This window comes from Euprymna scolopes, chromosome 1 (genome assembly GCF_053919585.1).
Source record: "Euprymna scolopes isolate OS-2025 chromosome 1, ASM5391958v1, whole genome shotgun sequence".
Taxonomy (NCBI): Eukaryota; Metazoa; Mollusca; class Cephalopoda; order Sepiida; family Sepiolidae; genus Euprymna; species Euprymna scolopes.
The window spans coordinates 200,963,989-200,977,868 of NC_136482.1; the positions used below are offsets into that span (position 1 = coordinate 200,963,989).

Genomic DNA, 13,880 nt, shown 5'->3' on the forward strand with positions numbered 1-13,880 from the left:
TTAAAAAAATCCAAGTTCAAATTAAAAAAATCCAAGTTCAAATTAAAAAAATCCAAGTTCAAATTAAAAAAATCCAAGTTCAAATTAAAAAAATCCAAGTTCAAATTAAAAAAATCCAAGTTCAAATTAAAAAAATCCAAGTTCAAATTAAAAAAATCCAAGTTCAAATTAAAAAAATCCAAGTTCAAATTAAAAAAATCCAAGTTCAAATTAAAAAAATCCAAGTTCAAATTAAAAAAATCCAAGTTCAAATTAAAAAAATCCAAGTTCAAATTAAAAAAATCCAAGTTCAAATTAAATTAAAATTTTATTACATGATAGATAAACCATTTATTCTCCAACAGGGAGGTCCTCTTCCCTGAGACATCTAGCGTGATGGCGTTGAACCCGATTACAGAATGCCTGAGACATGGCAGGAGTTACCACTTGGTAGGCTCGGTCGATGGCGGTCTCCACAAGACGAAGACGGTGCTCCACTTTTGTGATATCTTCCGGTTGTGGCACATGTATAACGCTCGGTAGATCCCTCTTGATGACGGCTTTGATGGCTGACCAGGCCATTTCGATGGGGTTGAGAGCCGGGCTGTATGGAGGCAAGCGAATAAACTCCACTTCTGCAAAAGCTGCCTGGTCGTGTAGTTGTTCCACTCGGGAATGGCACGGGGCGTTGTCAATTACCAAAGCTACCTGTCCGGCATCATATCCCATTGCGAAGACAGAATTGAGTAGTTCTGCAACCCATTGGTTGACATCCGGGTGCTTGTAGGCGCCACGCCTGCGGGTGAAGTTGATGAGTCCCTGTTGACTAATACCAGCAACCATGTGAATATTTGGACCTTTCGAGCCTGGAACATGTAGCACCACTCTCTGGCCCCTCGCGGATCGTCCAACGGTCCGAGTACAAAATAAGTTCACGTTTGACTCATCCAAATACACCACATGTTTACCAGCTCCCAATGCGGCCATAACCCTTTCTACATAGATACGACGTTTTACCTTATTCTCCGGAGTGTTGACATTCTCGGCTTGCTTGTGAACCCGTTTTACAGTGAAGAGTCTACCATCGAGATGGTTATTTATGGTAGTAACGCTGATTGGGGGGTTGATTCCATGCATCTCCGAAATCTTCAAGGCAAACTCCTTGAGAGTGATGGTAGGATCTTCTCCGATTATATCAAGCATGTTGTTGACCATGTCCGGATTCACTTTCCCATGTCGCCTTCCACCCCGCGGCTTATCCTCCACGTCTTGCCCCTTGGCCTGTTTATTCACCCAGGCGTACGCGGTGTTCCTATTTATCCCACAGTTCTCTGCGACAGTTGTCCAGTCCCTGCTATTTCGAGGGGCTTCCAGAATCCGACGCTTAGGAGAATTTCGATTGCGTTTGTACTGACCACGTACTGTGCCTCTCTTGACTCCTCTACTTGATCGCACAACTACCGGAGATCCATTGTTATTTTCCATATTTTAAATTATTGTAATGTTAATTGTTAGAAACTTTTCTTTTTTTATTGTTGCGAGCAACTACAAGTAATAGTGGGTAATTTGCATAAGTGATGTTATGCAAATTACCTTACAAAGTTTGAGTATGAATAATTCTAACATAATGTCACGTGCTTTTAAATTGAACTTGGGTTTATTTAATTTGATGTTGTCTTTTTTTAATTTGAAGTTTAGTTTTTTTAATTTGAAGTTGTGTTTTTTAATTTGAAGTTGTGCTTTTTTAATTTGAGGTGTAAAAGGTGTAGTTGAACCGTCTCTTTGCGTCTTTCTCTTTTCTAATCGTGTCTATTCTTTGCTGTTAAATAAATTCTTAGTTTACTGGTTAACTTTATTGCTATCTTAATTTGATGTTTCCAACATTATGTAATTATAAAATGGAAGGCATAGAACTCTCCCATTTTCATATGTAAATGATTTTTGTTAGAATCAAACAGAAATGTTGACTTTATCTTTTCTTGATCTGTTATATAATTGAACTGGCTGTAATATTTTTTCTCTAAGTGTTGATATGCCTTACTCAAGAATCAGAATTCAACAAAGCAAAAAGTATGGAATTGCCCAGGTTACCCTATAGTACTAATTTCAAAAGTTTAAAAAGAAAAGACTTGGGTGCCATTAACTAGAATTGAAACTAAAACATTTAAACCCGACAAGCAGCAAAGTCCCACCCCTACACAGTTGAGATCCCTTGATGTAAGAAAGCCTTTTACTCTAATAGCTTCTTCCCTAGAACTGCAGGATTTTGGAATTCTCTTCCGGTTTCCTGTTTCCCCAATTGTACTGACATAAGATTAAAGGGATGCATGCTCATCAAACTAAATCTAGTTGATATCTGTAAATACCATATTTATCGTCACATGAAATTCTGATATGGATGGGTTTATCTGCCCAAAAGATTTTTTTTTTTTTTTACTTCAGTCACCACTTATCAAGGCCTGAAGGCCACTTGAGGATAAGGGTCAATGAATGTAAGGCAGTAGTATAGTAATTGTTTATGGTGTAGAATTTGATTATTTATGGGGATGGCTTAACAAGAATTTGTTTACATTAGATTTGAAGGCTACTATGTTGTATTCAATCGGGAAGCAGGCCAATGGAATAGTGTTCTACAGGAGAGCAGTTCTGGGAAAGAAGCTTTGTTCATGGAATCTGAGTTTAGATTTAAGCAGAGTGAGAGGGGGATCGTATATAGTGATTGTAGCTAGTCGAGTGCTTTTTGTGAATGTTTGGCAAGGGGGGACCATAGATCGGAGTTCAAATGAACGTTCGCTATGAAAATGATAGAGCAGAGACAGGCTCGCAACGTCTCTTCTGTGGAGAAAGAGGTTGCAGGGAAGAGAAAAAGGCGTCGCCTACTAGGTTTAGAAGCCTGTTTTTGAACTCTATCAAAGCAAGATAGGGCTTGCTAAACAGCTCTTGCCCAAATGTGGCAACAGAAGTCCATTTTAGGACGTACCTGGCTCTTATACAGATTGAGAATTGCATCAGCAGTGAGATACCTGCTGGAGTGGTAGAATGATCCAACCATTTTTCCAGCGCTCTTGGCAACAGATTTGATGTATGTGTTCCATTTCAGATCAGGAGTGAAGGTCAGTCCCAGAAGTCTGTCAAGACATGGAACTTTCCCAAGATGAGAGCCATTCATTTCAGTTGGGGCGTTATGGGTTTTTTTCCGCAAATATGAACTATAGAATCTTGCAAAAACCCATCTTGTTGGCCATTTTATTTCGACGTCTAACCTACCATAAAATGTCGAACATCATTTATCGCATCAAAAATTCAAATCTGCTTGTTTTTACAATTGCTTGATGAAATTTTGAAAAAAAAATTTTTTCCTCTCATCTGTTTTTTTTTTTTTTATTGGTAAATGAAATGAGATGCGATTGGTAAATGATTTTCCAAGATTTCTGGATTTTTTCTTTTTCATAAACTTTTATTTCTTGACCTTTTGCTGTTTTATTGCTTTTTATTCCTCTGACCGAAGATAATTGTCTTGGTTAATCTGATTGGTGCTGTGTTGCGATCGTGTCCAATGAAAGTGAAATGATGAGGGTGATGGTGGTATCATCTCATCTTCTGCCAGCATCCTCCGCCTCTTTATCTTTCAGTATATTTTAAAATTTATCTTTCTGATTTAGGGGCTAAATAGATTTTTTTTTTTTTTTCTTCCCAGATAATCTATGAAGGTGTGTGTGTGTGTGTGAGAGGACACTTCTCAACCTATATGCTCAACAAATTTTTGATCTACACTTGAAATTTGGTATATAGGGTATTTAGACATGTGGGGAAACTTTTTAATTGATTTTCATCAAAAAAAAGGGCTAAGGAGTCAAAATTGAAAAATTGTTACGGGGGGGAGGTCATCAGATTTTTACTGTTTTACGAATACGCATGCGTGAATGGTTCATATGACAGATTCCTTATGTTGAAAACACTTTTTAAAGATCGTTATCGCACTTGACCCACTGTCTTTAGGTTTTGGCTTCGATCTCGGCTCAATTTTTTTAAATTTTTTTTAAATTTTTTTTTTTATAACTTTTACTCACAAGAAGTGAACTGTTTAGAAAAAAACATAATACTCACATGCACATCTCAGTTTTCTGTATGAAATAAGATATTTATGCGTATTCAATGATTGTACAATGCCGGGATAATTTCATGCGTCTACATGAAATGTTATAAGGAAATATATAATATTTTATGCCTCGATTTTTCAGTATATTAATTTTTTTTTTATTGCATATATTTGAAAAGTTTATTCAACGTCTCTATCCACTGTGCCACAGTTTATACAAAGCCGGCCAGAAGCTTACTTGGCCAAAACCGTGGTGAGATGACAACTACGGATGGCAGTAATTGGTGAGAATGCAGTTAGGAGATTCGGAATTCCTATCCGATCGCAGTTACCACCTGACGAAGGCCAGAGGAATAGTTCGCCGAAACGTCATGAAACAACAACTAAGAAAGATGAGGATAATATGATGACGCAATTAATAAATTTAATAAAAATGAAACCATTTCTAAAAGTTCAAATTATCCTCCCTCATTTACCAGGAGAACTGTTCAAGGCCGATAAAAAAAAAAAAAAAAATTGCTTTTTCTGTCTGATTTTTATTAAAAAAATTTTTTTAGTTTAAAATATTTTTTTAGATTTACTTGTTTACTATTTTTCAATATATATATTTATATCTATTTATATATATTTATATATTTCTGCGGAAATATGCTTATTCAATTATATTTCACCTTTAATTTATACCAATCCTTTAATTTATGAAGCTCAATGTAATTACAGAGCATATAACAAAGAAATGACAAACATCTATATTTCAAATCCCAAGATGCCAACTATCTTAGAATTTATTCCTTTAAGTATGTTGAGAAGCACAATTCCTGACAGCAAAAATAAAATCATTAATTTAATTGAATTGATAAGTGCTATTTCTTCTGAGGAGTTAAGGGCAGAATAGATTCATTAATTATCAATAATTTAATGTGATTTTGCGCAACGAAACAGGCACTGTCATGTATTGTGCATTTCAACGTACTTAAAGGAATAAATTGTAAGCATCTTATATATATATATATATATATATTAGATTGGTGCAAAAATGTTTTTTGATGTTAAGTTGAACCTCAGAAAACATTTTTTGCACCAATCTAATATTAAGCCCCCCCCCCTTTAGGTTGAGCACTGTCGCAAATGTATTTCACTCACTGCTTATTTAGCGATTAAATCACTATTAAGTGATGGGCAAATATTTATTTAATAGACATTTGTATCAATCATTTACAAGCACTGATTCTTGGTCCAGTGGTTAGAGATGCCGGCTGTCAACATGATACTAGGGGAAGGTGCTAGTGTATGTGGATGACTAATATATATTAATGAGATATAACAGGGCAACACTGATGGTATTGGTAGTTGATGATTATTATGACCGTAATATTTGTAAAAATATATTATCATAGTAAAATGGAGAAAGTTATTTGTTTTAAGATGTTTAATAAATTAAATAACATAGAACATAAACAATTGAAAATAGATTGACCTCTAAAGTCTGACGACTCTTACATAGAGGTCATTTGAAAGTGATGTGGACTTTAGGTAGAGGTTTGGAAAGATAAGATCTGATCGGAGATCAGAAACAAGAGAGCAGATACAATCAAGCCAAACTGATAGTCAGATGGTGATGGCTCCCTGTAGAGGGAATCAGAATGCATTAATCTAGAACCAGCAGCTTTCCAATGGGGAAACATCGGAAATAAAGATTGCTGAAGAGACGGGCCAAGATTTGTTGATTTAGGATAAGTCTTCTTTGCAACTGTTCCCGAGGATCCGTTAAACAAGATCAAACACAGACCAGGTATGTTTCTCTGATTGGATTATTTTACAACTACAGAGAACTGTTTTGGTCTCTATTGTTACATGCCCGTTGTTAAAATATGTCGTAATTTTTATACGTTACTAGACGGTGCACATATTAGACACACGTACGTAAAATATACACCCTTCCATGTCTTACAGAATCCCCGCAATGTAATATATATATAAAGGGATGGGATAATTCTAGTATTTTTTTTTTTTTTTTTTTTTTTTTTTTCAGATACAATTAATGATTCCGTACAAAATTCTTGATTCCGATACAATTACCGATTCTAATTCCATTTTTTTCTAAATCTCTAACCATAAAGCTGTTATTTTTTAATTTTTTTCTGATTACCGTAAAAAAAAAATACATGTTAAATGGTCATATATTTATTTATTTTTCTTGTTTCAAAAAAACATACTTATAAGGGGAGGGGGTGATCTATAGATTTTTTGCATTATTGTTAGTTTAAAATCAATCAATATTTATTTTATTATTACTACCAGTAGTGGAAGATTTTGTTTAAAAAAAAATCAACTAAAAAAAGATAATTGTTTTGGCATTGGAAAATATGCGAATGTTTTTCTGATTCCGATTAGTCATCCCAGCACACACATAGATAAATATATATATCTTAATATTTTTACCAAAAAACTTTTAATATCTTCAGATAAATTAAAATTCTATAATTGTTCATGTACCAATAAAGTTCAAGTCAGAATAAGCTGGTATAATTTGTAAGCTTCAAAATTACCAGTTTTTATAATTAAGCATTCATATATTATTTTCACAAAATCAAGACAACAAAGATCGGAGTGATAACGTGTTGTGTATTTTCATTATACATTACAACCGTTTCATAACCGTTTGGACAATTTCAAACATGTCGTTTGACAATATTCTCAATAACAGCCCCTCTTGAGACGATGAAAAAAAAAAACACTAATGAACAATAGGGAATACAATTGGAGTCCCTCATTAGAAAACCATTGTCCTGCCATTCACCTTAAAAATTTGTTATTTTAGTTTTGGATTTTTTAGTATCGAGGAAAAACTTTTTCTTTTTATCCCTTGTGATATTCCTGATATTCAAAAAAAAAAAAAAAAAAAATTTCATTCACCCATTAAGAACACATATCCAAGGAAATGGCAGAAACACTAGAGGATGATCTCCAATCTGTAGTGGAATGGGGACAAAAATGGATGGTCACATTCAATGCTGCTAAAACTAAGCTTGTTTCCTTCAATAACTACAAGAAACCTTCTCTACCACCAATAGCAATGGCCAAGAACACATTGCCTGAAAGTACTTCTTTTAAACTCCTCGGCCTAATGTTTACAGGGAATATGAACTGGAATAGATACATTGAGAGCATTGCCAAGGCTGCTGCAAGGAAGGTTGGCTCCCTCTACCGTGCTAGAAAACTATTTACGCCTGACAGTATCCTATACCTCTATAAGGTCACCATTCGCCCATGTATGGGGTACTGTTGTCACATCTGGGCTGGTGCATCTGCTGCTTGTCTCTCGCTCCTGGACAAGGTTTAAAAGAGTCGCCAACCTGACAGTTCCTGAACTGTCATCTACGCTTCAGCCTCTGTCCCATGGATGAGATGTTGCATCCCTCTGCCTGTTCTACAAATACTTTAATGGTGAATGCTCTGACAAACTGCAAACACTTGTACCTCCTCGACATAACTACCCCCGACAAACCCGACAAGCTACTAAGTCTCATCCCTTTACAGTAGAGATCCTTACTCCAATAGTTTCTTCCCCAGAACTGCAGGTCTTTGTAACTCCCTTCCGGGATTCTGCTTTCCCAACTGCACTGATATGCAGAAGTTCAAGTGTAATGTGAACAAACATCTTTCTACTCATCTCCCTTCATAATGCCCCTGCTAATTAAGTCCCTGATAGTAGCCCCCTGCTTCAAAGTGGCATTGTGCCTTGTTTGGGGTGAAAATTGAATTTAAAAAAAAAAAGTATAAGGTTCATTTATATCCTGTGCTAATTTGAATTTTTAATATTACATTTGAGTTCTCATTGCACATTTGCATTTTATCCTCAATATATTTTGTGGATTTTTCTTTTCTAAATGTATTTCAGTTGGATTTTAGGCAGGATAGTATATATATATATATATATATATTATATATAAAAACATTTTTAATATCAATTTTTTTCTATTTTCTTTTCCAGGTCAAATTTATTCCTTCTACTGTGAAAAATGCAACCAATCATGTTGCAGTTTGTGCATTTCTTCAGATCATTCGAGCTGCTTCAAAGTGTTACCATTGGAACAGGCTGTTCGTGACAAAGTGCAACTCAGTCGCGTTTATATGTCACTCATTGGACTCCAAAAGGACAACTTAAAGGATTTGCAGACGATGATTTCTACAAAACTCAAAGAAAACCATGCTCACCATGATCATTTGTACCGCGAGATTGTATCCATCCGTCCGATGATTGATAAAATTTTGGCAGAAGATGAGAAGAATTTATTGGACGAGTTGAAAGTCAGAACGTCAAGTGTAACTAGCGAGCTAAATCGAATGAAAGCAAGCTGCGATAACAATCTCAGAATTTTTGATGCAAAGGAGAAAGTGCTACAAAGCGCGTTGGCCATCAACACGATGCAGCGGCCTAATCTTACGAGTGTCTGGGGCGATATCTCCGGTTTTATGGAAAAGAACAGTTCCCAGCACGAAGCCATCAAGTCGAACTTGGAAAATGTGCACGGCTCTCACATAAATTTTGAAAGAAGCCACATAATCCATGGTATCATAAAGGGAACCGATGCTTCCATTGGTTCGTTAAGGGGCACATCCAACCAGTCGAGCACTTCAGTTTCAAAAGAAACTTCTTCAGCTAGGAATAATGAGAATTCTGCTCAGCATTCTGCAAAATTAAAATTAAAAAATTGCCGCAACCTAAAACTAAAAGCAGAAAGCCCTCCCCTTTTGACAGGCATCTGTCTTCTTCCTGACAATGTCCTTGCCATCACAGACTTCAGTAATAACAAATTGAAGATGTTTGACAAAGAACGTCAGTTGAAATATTGCTTATTACCAACAGGCCCATATGGCGTCACTTATCGGCCAGACACTGATCAGATTGTTGTAAGTTTACCTGGCAGCAAGGAACTTGTGTACATTTCTTCAACTTTGAAGATCGAGAGACACGTGAAAGTTCTTAAAGAATATTCAGCCGTGTTATTCAATAATGAGCGGCAGACACTTCTATGCACATCGACAACTCCTGGTTGCATCGATATCTTATATAATGACGTGCTGGTGAGTACGTTGGGTCTATCAAGTAATCGACGTCCATTGTTTTCTGAACCCGAATACCTTGCCTTGTATTCAACGCAAAATATTCTTGTGTCCGATTGGGAAAAGAAAGCTTTGTTCTGTGTCGACCTCAAAGGCAACGTTATTTCTACTTTCACGGGTGACTTGGGTGTTAACGACTTGTTGTGTCCACTTGGTATTGCCATTGATCCAAATGGATTAATTTATTTGGCTGATAAAGAAAGTAGCCGTATTTTCCGTTTTTCGGACGATTTCAAATTTGAAGCTATCGTTTTGACCCAAAGCGACTACATAATTCAACCAATGGCAATGGCTATCAATTCACATGGTCATTTGTTCGTTACAGAAAAATCTGGTTATCTTAAAGTTTTTGGTTAGCATGTTTCGTTTTTGGCTTTGTTCAATACTTAGCAACTCTTAAATAAAAAAGATGAGAAATCTTATTTTTTTTTTAATTTGAATTTGTAAAATTTTAAAAAAACATCAATTTATTTAATAATTAAAAACAAGTTTCGGCGATATGTCTGAGCATGGAATCAGATTGTGTGTTTTTTTTTAATTTTTTTTATGTGACATGTCACTTGAAAATCTAAATCTGTGTCATCTTAAATGGTGATTTTTGTTTTTCATATGTTCCAATCAATTAACTCTTGTGAAATAAACTTGACATATACGAGGTGCCTTCAATAAGTTTAAGCTTCCAGACTGTTTTGTACAGGCGTTTAAAATTGTCGTAGACTCTTAAAAATTCAGTATGTTATTGCTATACATCTCATAAGATTACTGACCAATTTTTATGATTTCAGAGTCAAAGGAACAGCTACAACAGGAATCTGAAAACACCTTACTAAAGCCTGATTGCCACGGCTAGTGAATTTCAAAAATGAAATCTGGACGTGAGGACACTTTATAAGAACGATAAGCAATAAAATTCTGTTTTAAACTTTGAAAAAAATTCCACAGAAAGGTGTGAAATACTTCAGGCTGCTTTTAGACCATCTTACATGAATAGAGCATCAGTTTTTGAGTGGCATAAGAGATTCAAGGAAGGCAGGGAGTCTGAGAGATGAGTTGTGGGAGGAGCAAAGAAGTCGGAACACCAGAGTTGATTGGCCAAATAAAGAATTTCATGGATAAGGACTGTTGTGTGTCAATAGACAATAAGTGCACAGTTTGATGTCAGTGTGGGAACTGTACACACAATTATTCACAATGAAATAAAGATGCGGAAGATTTGCTCACAGAAGATCAGACTATTTGACCAAGACGAGTATTAAGACAGTTTCTCACGCTCCCTATAGTCCAGACTTTGCTCCTTGTGATTTTAGATAATTCTCTGAGCTCAGTTATGAGACAATTGAGATGAAAGAGGCTGTGATGAGGGTTGGCATGGTCACACGAGAGAACTTCCATGTGGCCTTCCAGAAGTTGTTAGAACCATACAAGTGCATTGCAGCCGAAGGAGATTACTTTGAAGGGGACTAGAGTTTCATGTGTGTACTATCAATAACAGTGACCACAAAAGTATAGGAACTTATTTAAGGCACATCGTATTTATTTCCTCTAGTGCCGTATGAATTTCAGTTAGAATTTGTCCATTAAGAAGCCATGAAAAAAGAAACACACAAACTGATTCCTTGCCTGGAGATCTATATCATCGAAACTGCATTGCTTATAGGGTTTGAATTAACATTAAAAAAAAAAAAAAAACTGCATTGCTTATAGGGTTTGAATTAACATAAAAAAAAAACAAAAAAAAAAAAACTGCAGTAAATTGGCTTAACTTGCATATTTTAATTCAAATTGGACCAATGCTTACACCAAGGAAAAGAACATTTAATTCTTTTATTTTTGTTTAATTTTTTTAAGAAAAAAAATTCTAACTGCAAATATGTTAACAACCAATCCTTTTTGTTTTGCCTGCAACAAAAATGGAATTCTTTAAAATTGTAACTAGAACGATTTTAAAGTCTTTTCCCAATGTTTTTCATTTTATTTTTTTTCTGTACTTTGATAAAAGTAAAATCCCTTCAGAAAACGCTGTTACCTGAATGTTATAAAAAAATTTTTTTTAAAAATATAAAAGTAAAATGATCATTTTCGAAAACTTGAGATCAAGTGTTTATTGATTTGCCTTCCTGCATTCTGTTCAGAGTGGAGTGAAGCGAAAAAAAAAAAAAAAAAAAAAAAAAATAGGGGGCCAAGAAAGAACTTTGTTTAATATATGAAACTGGAATATATGAAAAGTCAAAGTTCAAAATTGTTTTTTTATGTTTAATTTAATTGTATCATGTTTATCTCTGTTCAGTTTTTATCAATATTTCTCCTTATTTTCTTATTTCCACCTCGAAATAAAAATGGTGTTTAATTTTGGTGACGTAAATTTTAACATTTTATTTTTGATATTGATTTAATTTTCTTGCAAATATCATGACAAAAACATTTTTTCGTTAAAGTGTGTATATATATATATATACATTTAGTGCTGGGACAATTAATCGGAACTTTCATTAGTATCTGAATTGAAAAAATTAATACCTATATTCCTATAACTTGAATTAATATATATTTTGTTATTTGATTTTGGTTAAAGAAAAATCTTTGGCTGCTGATAGCAAGATGAAAATATTGATTTTTAACTTTCATTGAAACTAAAATTTGTGGTTCGCTCCACCTCACAAGTGTGTTTCTACGCTTGAGACAATATATTCACATTTAACATGCTTTTACGGTAATCAAGACCAAAAACATTTCATGGGAAAATTTATGGGGATTTATAAAGAATAAGAATCTGTAATAGGATCTGATTTCTAAATACATTAAAATCGTCCCATCACTAATATACATACTATATGTATGTATGAAAAGGAAGAATTATAATTGTCAAGATTTTGTATGGTGCAAAATTTACTAAATAAAAATTCAAAGTTTTTTATGAAGCTGTTGCTGTCAATTTATTTTTGTTTGTTATAAAACTTGTGCAAGTAAGATAAGTTTAATAATGTGTATATTTCTCTCTCTCTCTCTCATATATATATATATATATATATATACACACACACACACACTTCAGAATAGTTTTTATTTAACAATCAGTTATGGAAACGTGAGATTGTAGGTTTACAAAATATTAACCCTTATCCTTGAGTGGCCTCTTGGCCTTGATAATGTGTTGATACCTATGAAAAAAAAAAAAAGAAAAAGTCCAATGTGAACAAGTTCTAATTGAATCGTCCCCCTAAGTAATCCAAGTTACAAAATTCCCACTGTTTACTATGCTAAAATCACAATGACTAATGTATACCTATTAACCCTTATCGTATGACTAATGTATACCTATTAACCCTTATCCTTGAGTGGCCTCTGGGCCTTGATAAGTGGTGACACCCATGTAAAAAAAAAAAAAAAAAAAAAAATTTACTGGCAGTAATATTCTATAAGTTATCCCATCTAAACAAGAATTGCTCGATATGCAAGATAAAGCAAATAAATTAAATTGAAATGAAATGGAGTTTCATATCAAAGAATTTTTATTATTCTAAGCAAGACACAGAATGCTTTAGAAAATTAATCTCCTTAACATATAGGGTTTAGATGTCTACCATCTCATAAGAGGAGAGATAATATTAGCAAATATTTATAAAGGTGTGCACCTTATTTGCTAGAGTCAGCGAGACATGGAAAATCAAAATAATACATTTACCAGACCTCAAAATGTATGTAACTTTTTATTTAAAAAAAAAAAAAAGCGGGAGACCAGTACCCGCATTAAGCTGATCTGCAGTTTGACTTGTTGCTGGCTATCTTGCTTGTTGCTGGATGTCAACATTTTGAACCGAGAGAGAGATTTAGCTGTTGTACAAAGCTAAAACTCTGTAACATCATCTTTGTATAGATACTCCCTCAGGTATTTGTCTATTATAAAAAAAAAGGAAAAAAAAAAAAAAAGTCCTGTTGCGATAAAAAGCTGTGGCCTGTAATGCTGGATGCATGTAACACTTATTCTGCCATCATTATTTGTATCTATGTATGTGTGTGTATATTTATATATGTACATGTGAGTTTATATGTATTTATATCTGTGTAATATGTATGTATATGTGTATATATGTTTGTGTGTGTACATATATACATTTATAAATGTTTGTATGCATGTATGTGTATGTATGCAGGTGTGTATGTATTTGTATGTGTGCATGTGTATTAATGCATATATATGGATGTGTATGTATATGTAGGTAAGTATATATATATATATATATGTGTGTGCATATGTGTACGCATATGTGTATATGTATGTTTGTGTATTATGCATTGTGTATGTATATGGGTATATATGAGCGTATGCTTATAGACATGTATGTATACCAATGACCGTCTTGTTTATATTTGCGTGTGTATGTGTGTGTGAGTATATATGTATGTATAACAATGACTGTCTTTAGTGTCATGTCTGCTTGAGCATGTGAATTCGCTGGCAGGACTGTCATTTTTCGGGCTCATGAACTTTCAGTGTCCGAGGGAGTGGCACTCGTCTGACAAGACGTTGCAATCATCATGTATGTATGTATACAAACATTAATGGCTACATATGTGCAGACATGTTTCTGTAATCACCCGCGTTGGGGGACTACGTCTTCAGACCAAGAATTACCATCGAAAACTCGGTCCCCCAACGCGGGTGATTACAGATGTA

At 34.4% G+C, this 13,880-nt stretch overlaps 1 protein-coding gene and 1 long non-coding RNA gene across 3 annotated transcripts in view; one reads left to right on the forward strand and one right to left on the reverse strand.

Annotated features, from left to right (window-relative positions):
- Positions 1 to 12,119, forward strand: part of LOC145279725 (uncharacterized) — a 67,709-nt gene extending 55,590 nt beyond the window's left edge. Inside the window, exon 2 of the mRNA XM_080131018.1 lies at positions 8,073 to 12,119. Coding sequence (XP_079987144.1) covers positions 8,073 to 9,562 — 1,490 coding nt within the window. The 3' untranslated portion in view covers positions 9,563 to 12,119. The remainder of the gene's footprint in view (positions 1 to 8,072) is intronic.
- LOC145279749 (uncharacterized) overlaps positions 1 to 13,880 on the reverse strand; it is a 95,672-nt gene that overhangs the window by 23,788 nt on the left and 58,004 nt on the right. The gene's annotated exons all lie outside the window — the stretch shown is intronic.